This window comes from Puntigrus tetrazona, chromosome 10 (assembly GCF_018831695.1).
Source record: "Puntigrus tetrazona isolate hp1 chromosome 10, ASM1883169v1, whole genome shotgun sequence".
In the NCBI taxonomy this organism is placed as follows: Eukaryota; Metazoa; Chordata; class Actinopteri; order Cypriniformes; family Cyprinidae; genus Puntigrus; species Puntigrus tetrazona.
Window position 1 is genome coordinate 9826457 of NC_056708.1, and position 16653 is coordinate 9843109.

Genomic DNA, 16653 nt, shown 5'->3' on the forward strand with positions numbered 1-16653 from the left:
ATTATACGGATATGTAAGTTATTTTAAAAATATCTTAAAAGCCTAAGGTTAGTTGTCTGTGCTGGTCTCTCAACCTGGCCGAGCTAGAGACCGACTTGCTAAACTGTGTTCTCCGAGAATGAAAAAATCTTACAAAGCAAACGCATAAGGTGTTATGAAGTAATAATTCAAGTAAGCACTGTCAAGCATTGCAAACTACCTAAAATTGCTTTCATGAAGGTACTTTTAGGTCTGACCCACGGTAACGCAAGAAAAGTCTGCCATCTAGTGTTGTATTCTCAGCAACGACCTCCCTTAAATACATTTACTATGGTAACCAGTTTCCAAAATACCATAGCTGCCACATGAAAACAACAAAAAGGAACCCTCTTCCAGCAGCTTTCACTTTTAATGATAGAGAAAAGTGTTACTGTAGTAAAGAACTGGCAAATAAAAATCTTCCAGTTTTTCAAAGACATTTGATCCCAGAAACAGCAGTTATTTTAGCATTTCTTGTGTATACGCATGTGATTATATATCATTTTTGTATTTTACATTCCTTCCCCCCCCCCTTCAACAAGCTAAATGTTTTAATAATCTAGCAGTTAACCCCTCCCCCAGCTCAAAAGTGTAGTTCATAAAGAGAGACGCATATCCAGTCTGCTCGATCTTTATTGAATAAAGCAGAGATCAAAGGAAACGGACATCACGAAGGCAGATCGTGCCCACATAGACATGTGCGGACAAAACAGCTTTTTATGGCTAAAGTATATTTCCTTAAACATTAACTTGTAAAAATAGATGCAATCGTCAGTTGGCTAAGTGCTTACGGAGAGGGGCGATACACATTGGTCTCTATAATTTCGAAGCCAAGTCTTTGATTAGAGCTGGACTTCACTGAGTGATGCCTATAACGCCACAGGCCAGACGACCTCCAGCGTTGCCAGTTTTAAGACTTTCTTCATTGCCTCCTTGACCCAAGTCATCCTCTTTTTCATGGATCTAGAGCAGAATATACACAGTGAGGCCAGGTGGTTATTGCCATTAGATATGCTGCTGATTATAAATCCACAGAGTTGTTGACTTACCACCATGGTCCTCCCAATGACAGAGTGTTCACCTGACAGGGTCACCAATTTATCCTCAATGTCAATTTTTGCAACACCGTTGTCAGCAGCTATCACGTTACCAAGGTCTCCAACGTGTCTGCGGGACACAGCGCATTGCAGCAATTAAACATTTGCTACAACCCGGCATATATTGGAGACTGTTATATATCAAAAGTAACAAAGCTCATTGCGATTTCTTTGGATGTGATGTGTTCCCCATGTTCCTATAATGCTCTTAAAAGCTTGAAATGTACTCATTTTCATTCGATCTCAAAGTTCTGTATTTGGGACCGTTTTGCTATCAGTTGTCATTTACTGTGGATTCAAAATAATCATCACATTTATAGCTCAGCTGATCAACTCTTAACTCTTCTTACTGAATACAAAGTAACAGGACACCGTTTAGGAGGTACTGCTCTTCAGATATAGAGATCTGACTACTTTGCGGGCAGGTAGAGTTTGTACTGTTACCTAGAACACGATTAGATCATAAAACTGAGCTTTTCACTACATACAGAGATTAGGAAACACGTAAAGGGGTCGCGCCGTACAGCACGCTGATAAACTCACCTGACACCAGCATCTGGCCCACCGTGATCTTTATTGTAAGGGTTGAAGTGCGGACCTGCACTGATGCAGCCTGTGAGGAAACAAAATGGTTTAATGTCCAAAATAAAGATATATCTAGGAGGGTTAAGGTAAAAAGGGTTAAGGTCTTCCGAGTCGTAAAGGAATGAACATGTACTGGTGCTTACCGTTTGTGTTGTCTCCAAAAGCATGGACATGGAAACCATGCTTTCCTGGAGTAAGGCCAGTGATTTCACCCGAGAGCTTCACTGAAGACTTCTCATTCTAAAACAAACAGATCACTCGTTTGGTCAGTGATGGTTTCATAACCCTTCAAAATAACAGAAGCATGTTAAGCTTGGTGCAAGCAACACAAAGTCACGGGATCGATTAGCAGGGATTGCATCAACAATGCAAGTTAAATAAAACCACCTGTCAAATGCTTACTGTAAAATAGGTCTAATTAATTCTGATTTATTTATATTTTTACAAATAGCTTTGACATCTAATTTTTACTTTATCTAGCAAACACACTATAGGAAGTGACGTTCTTCCTCAATGCTTTTGTCTGGGGTTTTAAATCAAACTCATTTTTTTTTTACTTGATTAAAATGATGTTTAGATACTTGAATTGGAAAACACACTGAATACACTACACGTTTGAAGAGAAATTAAATGCTTTTATACCAGTACAGTTTGAGGCTCTGCCAGCATTTAATGTGTGACAGCAAACAAACAGACAGAGGAGCATGACTCAGCAAACGTATCCCTTCTAGTTTCGCAAGAATTTGAAAAGAGATGTCTGCCACCAAACGCTTCAGAGCGCTGCAAATGCATAGTTTCAACATTCGCATGCATGCGTGCTTCGTGCAAATAATTAGCACAGGTGTGCAAGGTGCGCATACTGGACGCAGACCCGCCATCGTATCAAAGTTCATTGCTGAGCTGCTCTGAAGGGTTCTGACGCATTTATGCAATGTAACATTGTACAGTCAACAAGTGAAATCATGAACAGGCCACTGGAATTTAATATCAAATTTCTACATCAGTGTGTACATAAATTCTGCACAGCAAATTCAATTCAACTACCTAAGCATGCCAAGCAAATGCGTGGACTCTTAAATTATGGAGAACATATTTGACGCGCCGTAGCTGCAGGCTAGCTAGCTGCTCTCCGGCTACAGGAACATCATAACAAGCGCCGCAAAAACAACACCTTTTACCTCTTGCTCGAAAAAAACGGTGCCTGTCACATCCCCGGCGCCTTTAAGTACACAAACGGCCTTCTTCGCCATGCTACTTTTGGTTGTAAAGTTGTGAGTGAGAGTGAAAGAAACGGATCGTGTTTGATAAGAGATAGGAGGCGCGTGAGTCGAGCTGACCAATCAAGTGGCAGAAGAGGCTCGTCGACGGTGATTGGGTCAAAGTCTGGCGTGTCACGCTGTCACATGGAAGTGACGTAAAGTCCTCACATTTTTATACTTGGCGACTTCTTTTTCAATAAAAATTTCTAATTAATTGAAATTATTCATTTCAAACAATTTCTAAAATAGTTCTATTGCTTTTAATTCTTTTTTAGTGTATGCTTCTCTCCGTATTTGTTTCAGTATTTATGTAGGTTAAAATGTTTCATGGACTGGAGAAAAACGTCTTATACGTTTATCATAGCACAACTACAGTAAAATATTTACAGTAGATGTTTGTGTGCTTTAAATTATTGTACTTGTATACCAACCTCATGAAAATTTGTAATGTGTTACGCTGATGTAGAAAATATTGCAATTGATAAATCAAAGCACATGGTTGTCACTTTGACCTTGACATACAGTCACATGGCAGTCCTCCACAGTCAAGACCTATTCATATAGATATAGATGTCCTATTCAAACCATAACGAATGGTTTGGAAGTAGAGTCACAAGATAAATACCACAATATGGTTGCATATGCCATAAGGCCCAGTAAACAGTAATATGTTTATTGATGACCTTTAAACTTGATAACCTTACGAATAGTTGGCACAAATACTTATAAAACACTTGGGCAAATGTTAAAAAGCCTGAAAACAACTTGCATATTAGTCAGTTCATTCATTTGGTATGAAAATATTTTTATTAAAACCAAATTCCTATCACTGAAATATTTGGAGTTCCTATCTCCAAAAACTTAAAAATTATAAAAACATTGTGGGTTTTTTTTGTATGTTGTAAACATTAAGTTAAAAACATTACAGCAAAAGGTTCTTAATATCTTATTTTAGTCAATGTCTCCATTACTGAAACTCAACAGGGATATCATTATAAAGAAAAAAACAAAACCAAAAAAAAAAAAAAAAAAAAAAACGGCCAGTCAAAATCTACAAACATTATTCGAGTAATGTTAGCATATTTACAGCAGAATCATTAATTGTTTCTTTTCCTTATCTTCAGTTTTAATACAACATTCAAGCTTCATTGAGGTGGGACAATAAATTCACAAGGCAACGCTCCGCGTTTGCCAAAAGATGCTTTATAAAGTCTGAAAAACTTGGTTTGGGATGAAGAACCAAGCATCAAATGCATAAAGCATCCCACAACAGTTGGACTTGGATTTCTAGCCAGCAGTATTCAAGATTAGCACTGACATGTGAGAAGCTCATGTGGTTTTGACATATAAAAGAAGCCTCTATGACTCTTCCGCATGTGTTTGTTCAGCAGATTTGTTCTCTGCTATAGGTTCTGAGGCTTTAGAGTCTGCTGTGGCTGCGGTGGAAGGTGCTAGAACATCTGACTTGGCTTGAGGAAGTTCTTTAGTAGCGTTTGCACTGGGCTCCTTGGTATTTGCTGCAAGTCTCTCGTTGGGTTCCTCGCTGGCGAGACCCAGTCGATCGAGTCTATCATCTCGATCCCAGCGTGTGCTCCTCTCTCTGCTTCCGGCAGAGCGCCTCGTTCGCTCTTCACCGTCCCGTCCCCTATCTCTGTCCCGATCCCTTTCTCCATCCGGACTTCTTCTCCAGTCCCTGCGTTCTCTCTCTCTGTCCCATCCGCCTTGTTTTTCCGGCTCCTCATGCCAGCCTCCAAATCGTTCTCGACTGTCCGGCCTCTCACCGCCACGACCCTCGCCGAAAGGGCGCCGCCCTCCATACCAGTCCTGTTCTCGATCCCTGCCCCTCCCTAAACTGGGGCGCTCGCCTCTAAACGGCCTCACCTCGTGATCATTCGGCCCGTCTGGTCTGGGCCCACTTGGCCTCATGAAAGGAGGTCCAGGAGGGGGGAAGGGGCCCCTGATGCCATGAGGAGGGGGTGGCATGCCGAAGCCCCCGGGTGGTGGCTCGCGGTGCATCATCTGAGGTGGACCCCTAGGCGGCATCATCTGCGGTGGGATGGGTGGCATGCCAGGTCGAGGAGGTGGAATGGGGAAGCGCTGCATGTGTGGAAGCGGCATCCCTGGGGGCCGCTGGAGAGGCATCATACCTGGCCTTGAACCTAGAAGACCTGGTGGAGACTGCATGCCCATCCCTGGTGGACCTCCAGGAGGCACCTGGTTTCCTGCAGAGTTAATGAAATAATGAAATCACTTGACCAAACATAAAAATGACTATATTAAAACAGTATTTCACAATATTTTTAAATTAATGACACACAGAGGCAAAATACCAACCTGAGTTGAATCCCTCTGTTCCATCGCTGTTGATTCTTGGGGCCATACCTGCTGGATCATTCAAGTCTTCAACTGAGCTGCCAGCTGCAGCAGAAAAAACACAAAATCAGGTCAGATGGGAAACTTGAAAAAACTAAACACTGGCTTACGAGCCTTTTAAAATCTAAATTAGGTAGGTTTATTCATTAAGCCCGCCCACCTGGAGGCATGCCGATCCCTGCTGCAGGTGGAGGCGGCCCAGTGGTGCCCAGAGGAGGCATGGCACCCGGGGGGAGAAATCCTGAAACAAACAATAAAACATGTTAGTAACTGGTACAATACTTCTCTGAAAACAAAACATCTAGTCTGATACCACACTTAAAGGGTTAGCCACTAATGTCACATGGACTGTTTTACAGATGTATTTACTACATTTCTGTGACCTGGATCATTTCAGTTGTGTTGCTCTCTATGGAGGGTCGGATAACTCTCTGAGCTCATCAAAAATATCTTAATTTGTGTTCTGAAGATGAATGAAGGTCTTGTGGGTTTAAATTAACATGAGGGTGAGTAATTTATGACAGAATATTAATTTTGGGGTGAATTAACCCTTTAATAGCATTGTGTGATTAGTATCTCTGTACCTGGTGGCATCTGCATGGGGTTAAAGCCTGGACGTATGAATGGACCTGGGGTTGGGGGAACCCCAGGCGGGAACGAAGGGGGTGGGATGTTCATGGGTCCTGGGAACCCTGGAGGTGGGACGCTGACTGTTCCCATAGGCTGAACAGGAGGAACCTGAAGAAGGACAAAAGCAGGAAAAATGTATAAACAAGACAAAACTTACAAACACAGAAACAGGAACCAGGGCTTTATTAGTTACCTGCATAGGTACTACGCCTGGACTCTCCTCCACTTTTCCTATCTCAGGCCTGCCGTTCTGCGATTCTTCAGCCTTGTCCAGCTCAATCTGAGAGCTTCTCCATTCTAAACATGGACATGCAAACAAAGACATTACAATATGACCTCAAAGCCTAGCCAAACTATTAACAGGTTGCAATAGGTACCTGGTGCAAAAGTATCAGGGTCCAGCATCCCTCCTTCTCTAAACACATCAAGGTCCTCCATCTTTACTTTGGACCATGGTATATAGGTTACACCCAACTCCACATCCCAATACTGCTTAAATTCAGCCTTAATGCCCTTATTTAGAGCCCAGGCAATCTGAAAAACAGTTATATAATAATAAATAATCATTATTATTATAATAGTGAAAAAAAAAAAGTTCCAAATATTTAATTCATAAAGATTTTATTAAAAAATATTAATACTGTGTGATGGTAAATAGTAGGTATTTAAGGCCTATTTACATTGTTTAGAATTTTCTATCATGTAACATTTGAAGGATCATGTGACTGACAAACATTCAGCTTTGACAATATAACAAATTACATTATAGAAACTATTAAAACAGCTATGTTAATTGTCATACTTTAAAATAAAAATATTATGCAAATTATTGTCTTGATTACCAACTTGTTTTAAAAACATTTCAAAAGTTAAGTTTAAAAGTTTTAGTCTTTTTATGTGGTTTCATTTTTATCAGTATTTGCTAAAATAACCATCTGATACCTTAATGGCTTTCTGGTTGACTTTGTATGGACCTCTGCTTAGTTTCTGCAGGGCTCGATAGGCATCCTGACGATGAATCATGACAATGTAGGCACAACCACGAGGAGGAATCATCTATCAAAAACAGACAAAACCAAATTAGACTTCACCACAAAAATCCAATATCATCTTATGTTCCTCTAATTCTCAAGAACATACATTAATTGAATCAATTTGCCCAAACTCCTCTAGTAAACAAGCCACGTCCTGTTGCTGTGTTCTTTTATCCAGCTGTCCCACCCATAGAGTAGTACTGCACACTGAAAGAGACACATTTTCACACTGGTATTAGGAAGGTTTCTTATATATATATATATATATATATATATATATATATATATGATCTGACTGCATCCAGTTGACCAGTGGTTAGTAGTGAGCCTCGCTTACCACTGAGAGTGTTATTCTTTACAGTAGGAAGGCCTTTTTGTCTTCGTTCTCTTTCCTTTTCTCTGTCTCTTCTTTCCTGAGACCGCGAGCGAGGCGATTGTCGCCGCCGTTCTCGAGAGCGTGACCGCGACCTCCGATGCCTCATTCTTCTGGTACGGGAATTGGACCGAGACCTTCTTCTTTTAGGAGATCTTAAAAAAACCCCAACAACAACATTTAATCTTTTCACGAGGACAAGTGTTGTTCATAAAGACAGTGATGTGTTGTACGCACCTCGACCCTGAACGTGACCTTGACCTCTTGCCATCGGGGTAAGGCCTAGCCGATGCATCTGAATTCATCATTTCCTGTGCCATAGTTATCAGAGATTAGAATTCAATTCTACAGCAGATTAACAGTTGAGAATCGCTTAATTGTTCATTTCAGAAATGATTTTACCGGATGCTGATGTCCAGTCATGTGTTGACTGAAGCTGTCATTCTGAGGGTGAAAAGCTGCATGTGCCTGCCCCATCTGAGGCATCATGTCTGAATAGGGCTGAGGGGGCATAAGACCAAAGCCTTGGACCTGTCCATTTGACGGTAGAACACCCTAAGCATACAAACAGAAATACGTTTCCTTCTAAATACTGGAACTAAACTTATGCATAAAACTGGAATGTTACATAAAAAGACATCCAATGAGTCAAAAAGAACAAAATCTTCACTTTCTGGTAAACTGGCAGTAAAGATCACTAAGAAAACTGGGAGAAGTCACGTTTTTCATACATATAATAAATAATTTGTGCCTCAAGAGCAAGCGGACAAAACACAAATGCAGTCTTTGCTTCCGTAGGTGCATACTGCTGTTCGGAAGACAATTATACAAATATACGATGACGACAGACCTGTGAAATGACTTTTGATGAGCATAGAGGAATTTAGTTGCTAAATGTGTTTCCATAATAGTTTATGCACATTTTTTCTTATTGGATTTAGTTTATCCTACTCAAATGTAGGTAGAAGTTTATATGCGCATTTGGGTCTGGTGGACCCACTGAAGTTTTGGGTATTTAATTCAACAATTAATCAAACATTAAATGTTAAAATACTCAAAAGATGTTTACCTCATCCCAATCACAAGTCACATAAAAAGCCTATATAGTTAATATTTACACTTGTTTGATCACATTTTTAAAAATCAAAAAAAAGGGTGGGTGTAGTGAGTGATCACTTAAAAATAGTTTTTTGTTCTTTGCAGAAAATAAAACAAATACCATACGTGGGTTTATACAATATTCCAAAATGTGCATAAGAATAGATGAATGGAAACATATCTAATGCCTCCATATAAGAGGGCTACAGTAATTTACCTGTTGCCGCTGTGACATGGCCATCATATGTTGTTGAAAGTGCTGCATCTGATTGGCTGGAGGAAATCCTGGGATGGTCTGCTCAGGAAAACCTCTGCAAAGAAATAAATTGAAAACTCTGCACAAGCTCAGCGGGTGATAAACACCAGCGTTCAAAATATAAAAGAGATGCTACTTACATAGTAGGTTGGACAGATGGCGTTTCATCCTTCTTTGCTTCCTCACCTGCTTCTGGCTCATCGTCATAGTCAAAGCGGTCCAGAAGCGTCTGAAGAATGGAGAGGAAAGAGAATTCTCAGTGACTTTAGGCCAACATACACATTTTCAAAATAAATGAGTTGGTTGTTATATTGGGTTGGTTTTAGGGCAATCTGTCCCTGATGTATCGGGCATTGTCAGTGCTGGAAAAAAACACAACTGATCTCTTTTTTCACCTTGTCGAAGGTGGCTTTCTTCTCCACAGGCTGTGGTGCATGATGGATGTGCTGATGCGTGAGGGTGGAGGAGGCAGTCATAGCCTGGGCCTGCAGGTGGAGGTGACTCCTGTTGTTGTCACCAGCTGGAGACTGAGGTTTCTCTGGAGGCTGAAAGTTCTGTAGCATCTGCTGAAGCTTTAGAAGATGGTGAACGTGAATATCCCGAATGGGCTAAAATTATTTAATGATTTCTATTTTTTGCAATAAAAACACCCCAAGGCGTTTTGTCCTTCCCAAGCAACTGATATGCAGGAAATGCACTCAGTCGACTAACCTGCTGTCCTTGAGAAGACTGAATAAACTGAGCAACAGCCGCAAAGGCATCTGAGTTCTGAAGCTGAGGCACAGCTGCCGCGATAGAATTAGCCGACACCACAGGATGAGTCTCCTGTTCCCTCACCGGAGACTGTGGAGATGCTACAGAAACACACTGACAATCAACTTTAACTCTAAACTCTAAAATTAAATGTAACAGGTATTTTAAAACGTATTTTAATTGATGATGCTGGAATATCGTAGTATCAGAGTTATGAATCAATACAATACAATGAACAATTTGAACTAATCCACAGACAAAAATTTAGCAACTCAAACCATTTTGATACTGAGGCTAAATTTAGAGACACTAATAAAACATCTACACTAAAATTTAAATGTTTGGAGTCTGTAAGACTTATTTTTTTAAATGTGAAAGAAGTGAAAAAATTATGCTCGGAAAGGCTGCATTTACTTAATCAAACATACAACAAAACGGTAAGATTCTGAATTATTATTATTTTAAATAGTGCTGTCAAATGATTAATCACATCCAAAATAAAACATTTTGTTTACATAACATAGGTATGTGTAATGTATTATGATTTATATAGATCAGTGATACATACAGTATCCTGGAAATATTTACATGTATATACATTTATATTATTATATAACTTTATTTAATATATAAACAAAATGTTTTTCTTAAATATATACATGCATGTGTTTATATATACATAATAATTACACAGTACGCACTCATACACAAAAACCTATTTTGTATGCAATCAATTACTTGACAGCACTAATTTTGAAATAACATTTTTAACTGCATTACAGTCAAAAACACATTTATTTTTGTAAAGGTGAATTGTCAGCAGACATTGCTCCAGGAATTATTCCAAAATCCTTAATTGGTGCTTAAGAAAAAAATAAGAAAACCTTCTGCTGCTTGTTTTGTATTTTGTTCATAATCATTTGATTAATTACATTTTCAAAATAACAATTTACTTCAAATATAAAGCTTTCAATTTATAGTTTCATAGCTGAATAATATTAGCTTCTTTCAAACAAATCTTACTTACCCCAAACATTATCTACTGTCTTGCTGTTCATACTTGCATACTTACAGAAAGACAAGTTTGTATCACAAAAACAAATCTCATAACAGATAAGTGCATTAAAATGAGATATTCACAATGTCAGTGTCTTACCCCCATCAGGTCCATTGTCCAAGCCCGATGAGCTGCTGGATCCAGCCGCCATGTCCAATAGAGGCTGGATTACGTCAATTTTAAACACTCCATTCTTCTGCCACAGGTTCAGCACTCTCACTATCTTACTCTGAAGAAGAAAGAGAAGCATTATAAAGTGAGAATCATTTAAATCACACAAGAGTATGGAATAAAAAGCTGAAATAAAAAACAGCAGCACATAGGTGTAATGGCAGGTAATTCTCACCCTATCTTCTGTGGGACACAAACAAAGATTCTCAAATGTTCCTGTGATGTTTTTGGTGAACCTAGGTCCAAACACATCTTTATCTGCTCCAAACTGATGCCGTGACTGTCTGACGATGGAATCCACCACGTATAGCCCTGGTACTTTGTACTCAGGTTTACACTGTTCAAAAAAAAAAAAAAGCATTCAGTAAATAAACGTAACCATCAACAATCCATCTTCAATGCAGACAAGATGCGCACCTACCTTCTTTATGAACTTTTCTACAATTTGGACAACATGCTTATATAACTGGAAGACACAAAAAGGAAAAAAAGATTGCATGGAAGGTTTTCAAATGTGTCTCTGTGCTAAAGCACACACAAAGTATTGTATTTTAACCCAACAGCATTAGGTATCAGTTGTGATGGGTATGATTACTGAGCTGCTTCAACATCAAGATAAACTTACTTTAATGGCTTTTATGGCAGATTTGGTGATGGAAATCATCTTGGCCCTCGAGATGGGAGGCTTGGTGTCCATCAAAGAGAACAACTGCAAATGGAGCCATAAAGTAATGTTAAGGCATGCGATGCAAGTGAGGCTGAAGTGAAACACAGAAACTCCATAAATGGGTAACCTCACACCGAAAGCCTAGAAATGCTGGCAATACTTGTTATAGTGGAAGCAACCTCAAGGTTTTGTGGATATATTCTTTTTAACAAAACATGAAAAGTCCCATGATATTGCTATTTTTTAGATATCGTGGTATTACACCATGGGGCATGAAATACATAAAGAATTTAATACAGCAATATCAAAAGTAGTATGCTACTCATCCCATCTCTTTTTTTGTATCGAATATGCTTTGAAATGTAACTTATAAAGACCATTAACCAAATTGTTCCTCTTGTCATGCAAAACAGCTTTGGTATAGATTAAGAAAAGATCTATATAAATGACTTGCTTTATTACTTATAAAGAAGTACTTCCCCGTATGTCATCTTAATATACAGAGAAAAAACCCAAGTCACAAAAAAAATCCACTAATCAAACAAATCACACCAAAATAACTCTTTAACACCCGCCCACTTACAATGGAGGACTGTGAAGGATGTTATGGTCTTCCTGCAGTCTGACCTATTTTAATATATGTGCATATGCATATTTAGAAATAAAAAACAAAATGCACGGTTTCTAAACACATCATAAAATCTAAAGTACTTCTGTATTACATAGTATACCAAAACATTACACTAAAAGAGTAAAACGTCTGAATTCATAGTATTAAAAAAAACCTAGTACTAGTGACCTAGTACTTCTGGTGGGATTCTGAGATGTGCATAAACACTTTATTATCCCATGAAGCCACGGGAGAGGATGTGAATGGCAGTGGAACTATATCTGATGAATTTAACATTTCATTCATAACACCTATTTGTATAATATACAAAGCATACTTTTTCTAAAAGTAGTGAAGTACATTCAAATGTATTCAGAAGCTCCCAACTAAAAATTACAATAACTGTGTAACAAATTACACACTATATACTATGTACTTATGCACAATGTACTCAACCCTGTAGTTTATGCATTTTTCATTAATAATCAAAGTCTGACACCTTTTACTGCAGGTAACCTTGTAAGTAAAATTATGGTTTTACCCCCCCAAAAAGAACGTACTGGCAATATAAGGTAACTACATGGGGTATGGTTAGGTTTAGGGGGTAGGTCAAGGGTTAGTACGTAGTTATTACCTACAACAGTTAGTATGCTGTTATTACTACAATACATACAGAGTTTGGGATTAGGAACAGGACTGTAAAATGTGAAAAATACTTCTGGAACCAAGATTGCTGTAAAAGTTGATCAGCACTGAGGGTTTTTTTCTGCACTACATTTAACTATCCCGACATAAAGACGCTGAAGCAATGGCGTGGATTATGGGAGGGAATATCAACTTGGTTGACCAATAACACACTAGCGAGCCTGTGCGAAAACGTGCTTGAAAACAGTCATTATCCATCTTCGATTTAGTAAGGTTTGTGGCGCAGACACTACACAGGTCACCTATAAATTTGGAAAAAGCAACATCTTTAACTATCCCTTTGATAAATAATCGTCCATATTTACACACTCACTCACACAAAGCGAGTCTACTGATAAACACCGGACTACAGTAGGCGGAGGGTCGATGAACACAAGCCATTTGCATGTTTCTTAAAGGCACAGTAACAAAAACATTCAGGCCACAGAACAGAAATCGGTCGTTTGCGGCTACAGTTTCATTGTTTGGGGTGCAAAAAGCGTCATGGGCTTTAAGAAAATGAGGCTTTTCGTGGTAAATAAATTATGTTCTTGTGAAATAAGTCAGCTATTTCTGTCACAATTTTAGACAATTAGTCATTTGTGGACACAACTGTATATCTCGACTATTAGCCAGCGATATAAAGTTCCTGGAAGGATGAACTGTGACAGGTTATAGATGCTCCCTGAATGAACTTACGCTGGAGGAGGGAGAGAGAGAGAGGGGGGGAGAGAGAGAGAGAGAGACTGTAAACAACACGAGAACTAGTTTGTACCTCATCTTATAACTTTAGCACAAAAGTGCATTCATGCATCCTAGATCAGGCGTAGAAAAAAGCCGAAACCAAGAGACAAACTGACCAATTGCAGACCACGCTGCCTCTAACACGATTAGGCCTGTTATTATGGCGTTTAAAGCACCATAATACACATATCTAAGCATCTACTCTAACATTTACGAAAGTACGGACTCGTATGAACAGCTACATCCAACCTGGCAACATGCAACTGCGCATTTTAAACACCGAGGCCTTCATCTGGCTTGGGCCGTTGCAACACATTGAACGCTTGTGCTCAAAAAACCGCCATTTTACAGCCGTTTCGTCTTATTCAGCACACACACACCTCGTGGTTAAAAGCGTTGACGGCATCCATGGTGTCCCGTCTCTGCTTTGCAGTAAGTTTCTCCGGTAAAATCAGAAATATGTGTGGTGCTGTCCTCCAGCAGGCCGCCCCAACATGTCCGCCCCTGGCAGCAGACAGACAGCTCGGACTCGGAGTCGGCGCGGTACTCGCGGTGCAGGATGGGATTGAGAGACCGCTGTTCCAACGAACGGCCACTAGATGGCGCGAGAAGAACGCAGGCAAAAGCGAAAATCCTATTAGCTTCTATAAGGCTTGATTTCACGATGATGCAGATTTCCAGGAAACAAACACAAATAAACACTGCTATCGAAACACACTGCGATGGATATATCAAATGTAGCTTAAAGGAACAGCTCACTCGTAAATGAAAATCATCATTCGCTCACCCTCAAGTACTTCCAAACCTGTATGAATTTCTTTGTTCTGTCGAAAACAAAGGAAGATATTTCGAAAAAAAAGTATTTTTCTTACCTACCATGGGAGTCAAAGGTGACCCAAAACAACCTGGTTACAAACTTTCAAAATATCTTCCTTTTGTGTTTGGCAGAATAAAGAAATGCATGATTTTTTTTTTTTTTTTTTTTTTTTTGAGCGAACTATTCCTTTAACAAGTGTTCAAGCAATCATGAAGATCTCTTATAACCATAATTTTCATCTTGTTTGCACAGAATGTGAACCAGTCATATAGATTAAAATATACACTAATTCATACATATTTTATTACACAGAAGATGATTTAAAGATGATCCCATTTGACTTGCAATGAAAAATTAAACGCATTAAACAGCCATATGTTTTGCGTGCTCCAAACATTATAATGATTATAAATTCTGTGTTCCTGGATTATAAAACATGAAAATATGGTTTCACTGCGCTACATATGGTTTATCAAATCCTTCGGGCTTAAATTCTGCTCATTATTATTCCAAATGCTGAAGGCTGCCTGATGTTCACCCACCGCCCTTGACGGTTCGGATAAAACTGATGATTCAGTCCCTCTTTCATGAGCAACTGCATTCACTTAAAACTTGCTGTAGGTCTGTAATAGGAAACAGCTGATTTTCAAAGCGTTTGCGAGATGAAGATGCATTCGAATTAAAAAGGACAAAAAGATTAAGATGCCTTGAATACGTTCATGACAAAGCAGTACACGTGCCTAGAGGCCCCCCCTGACCTTTGGCTCTTGTGTCACACTGAAGTTCTTTGTTTATTAAAATTCAATTCAGAAATCGAGCAAAGGAATGCACACTAACATTCAAAAGCTTGGGGTCAGTAATATATTTTAGTGCTTTTTTTACGCTTTAGTTATTTGATAAAATAAAGTAAAACGGTAATATCGAAATACATTTTTTTAATATACGTTTTAAAATGCTATTTATTGTTATACCAAAAATTCATTTTCATCATTATTACTCCTTTTTATTAATACATATTATTATTAATGATAAAAAAACCTGTTCTGCTTATGTTTGAGGAGACTGTGACACTTTTTAAGGATTCCTTTATTAAGGATTTATTGATTTGAACTAAAAATGAATAATTAAAAAACTATTTGTAATCAATTACCACGCGTGTCTGCTGAATAAAAGCATTAATACTTTCAAAAACAAACCTCACTGACCCCAAACCTTTGAAAAATATAGTCTATAGGGTCGCAAAACTGTAACTCCATTAGAGGGCGTCGTTTAGTTAAAGACAACTCATTAATTTTGAAATATTGTCAAACTATCCAAAAGCAGCTCATCATTCATAAAAATTATTCCGGGGGAGCAGTCTGCAAAACATTTCAGAATATAATGGTTACACTGTTTATTTATATGATCTGTTCAAATTTCACAAACATTCAAACTTTTTCCAGTAAACCGAATGAGTGATGAGTGTATTATTATTATTAGATTACAGAGCTCTTCACTTAATTAAAGTATTAACCAGCCATATTAACGTGCACAGTGTTAATGTTTGATGGACATGCCACGGTACTCTAAAACAAATGGCTTTAATCCAAAAGTGAAATCACGAGCTGAAACAGATTACGTAACCCTGCCTCTGGCTGCTTGGACCGCTCACTGTCATTGTCTTAATGTAGGAAGAAGGAAATAGTGAGATCCAGAGAAAGTATCCAGCTTTACTATGGTTTATTTTGCATGCCTAAGTGACCGGTGAACAGAGATATTGTGTAAGACTGTGTAATCTAAACCATGATGTTTGGCATCACACTGCTGGCATTGTGTTTTGCTCCAAACGTTTTAAAGATGACGTTAAATCTGATTGGGAGAAGAAAAAGGGGTTCTGAAAGAAAAATGCTCTCAGTGTAAGAGGATACGACCCTTCAGGGACAAAACATTGCTCAATATGAACCTCCAAGTTGCCATGGTATATCTGAGTAAGCCCACTATCTTGTTGCACTACCTTGATTTGGTTTATGTAATATCCCCTCAAATATTTAATTGTGTTGACAGCTCAGGGAACGGGTGCTAACACAATTTCCAGGTTAAGATGAGAAGAGGTTGCAACGAAACCTTTATAAAATAGTCTAGCCTGAAATTAATAGGTGCATACTTCACTAAAGCTTAACCCTGTAAATCCTGAAATAACAGCTAGAACAATCTATATCATTTTGAAACATCATTAAACGTTTTTAATGGACCGTAGTGTGATACAGAAAAATATGGAGCTCGCACAGGGGAAAAATGTCTTATTTAGAGGCCCAAACTGTACAAAAGTAAAGATGAAGATGAATCACTGAGATGTTTATAACAGTAGCAAATTATCCTACTTTAAAATGCATATACATATCCGTTGTCACTCTATATCTTCCAATAATATGCTGTAAGATGATATTT

At 38.6% G+C, this 16653-nt stretch overlaps 2 protein-coding genes across 2 annotated transcripts; both read right to left on the minus strand.

The window, feature by feature from the left end:
- Window positions 1-633: 633 nt before the first annotated feature.
- On the minus strand, window positions 634-3036 carry sod1 (superoxide dismutase 1, soluble). Its single transcript, XM_043251148.1, has 5 exons — window positions 2879-3036; window positions 1844-1940; window positions 1659-1728; window positions 1068-1185; window positions 634-981 (listed from the first exon to the last, which is right to left on the minus strand). The coding sequence occupies exons 1-5, from the start codon at window positions 2948-2950 to the stop codon at window positions 874-876; spliced, it is 465 nt and encodes a 154-aa protein (XP_043107083.1). The 5' UTR covers window positions 2951-3036; the 3' UTR covers window positions 634-873.
- Window positions 3037-3743: 707 nt separating this feature from the next.
- Window positions 3744-13943, minus strand: scaf4a (SR-related CTD-associated factor 4a). Its single transcript, XM_043250853.1, has 20 exons — window positions 13790-13943; window positions 11330-11413; window positions 11126-11170; window positions 10880-11041; window positions 10633-10762; window positions 9435-9577; window positions 9119-9295; window positions 8864-8952; window positions 8685-8778; window positions 7772-7924; window positions 7607-7680; window positions 7334-7524; window positions 7103-7203; window positions 6905-7018; window positions 6340-6496; window positions 6156-6259; window positions 5917-6070; window positions 5493-5573; window positions 5294-5377; window positions 3744-5181 (listed from the first exon to the last, which is right to left on the minus strand). The coding sequence occupies exons 1-20, from the start codon at window positions 13817-13819 to the stop codon at window positions 4319-4321; spliced, it is 3030 nt and encodes a 1009-aa protein (XP_043106788.1). The 5' UTR covers window positions 13820-13943; the 3' UTR covers window positions 3744-4318.
- Window positions 13944-16653: the final 2710 nt, after the last annotated feature.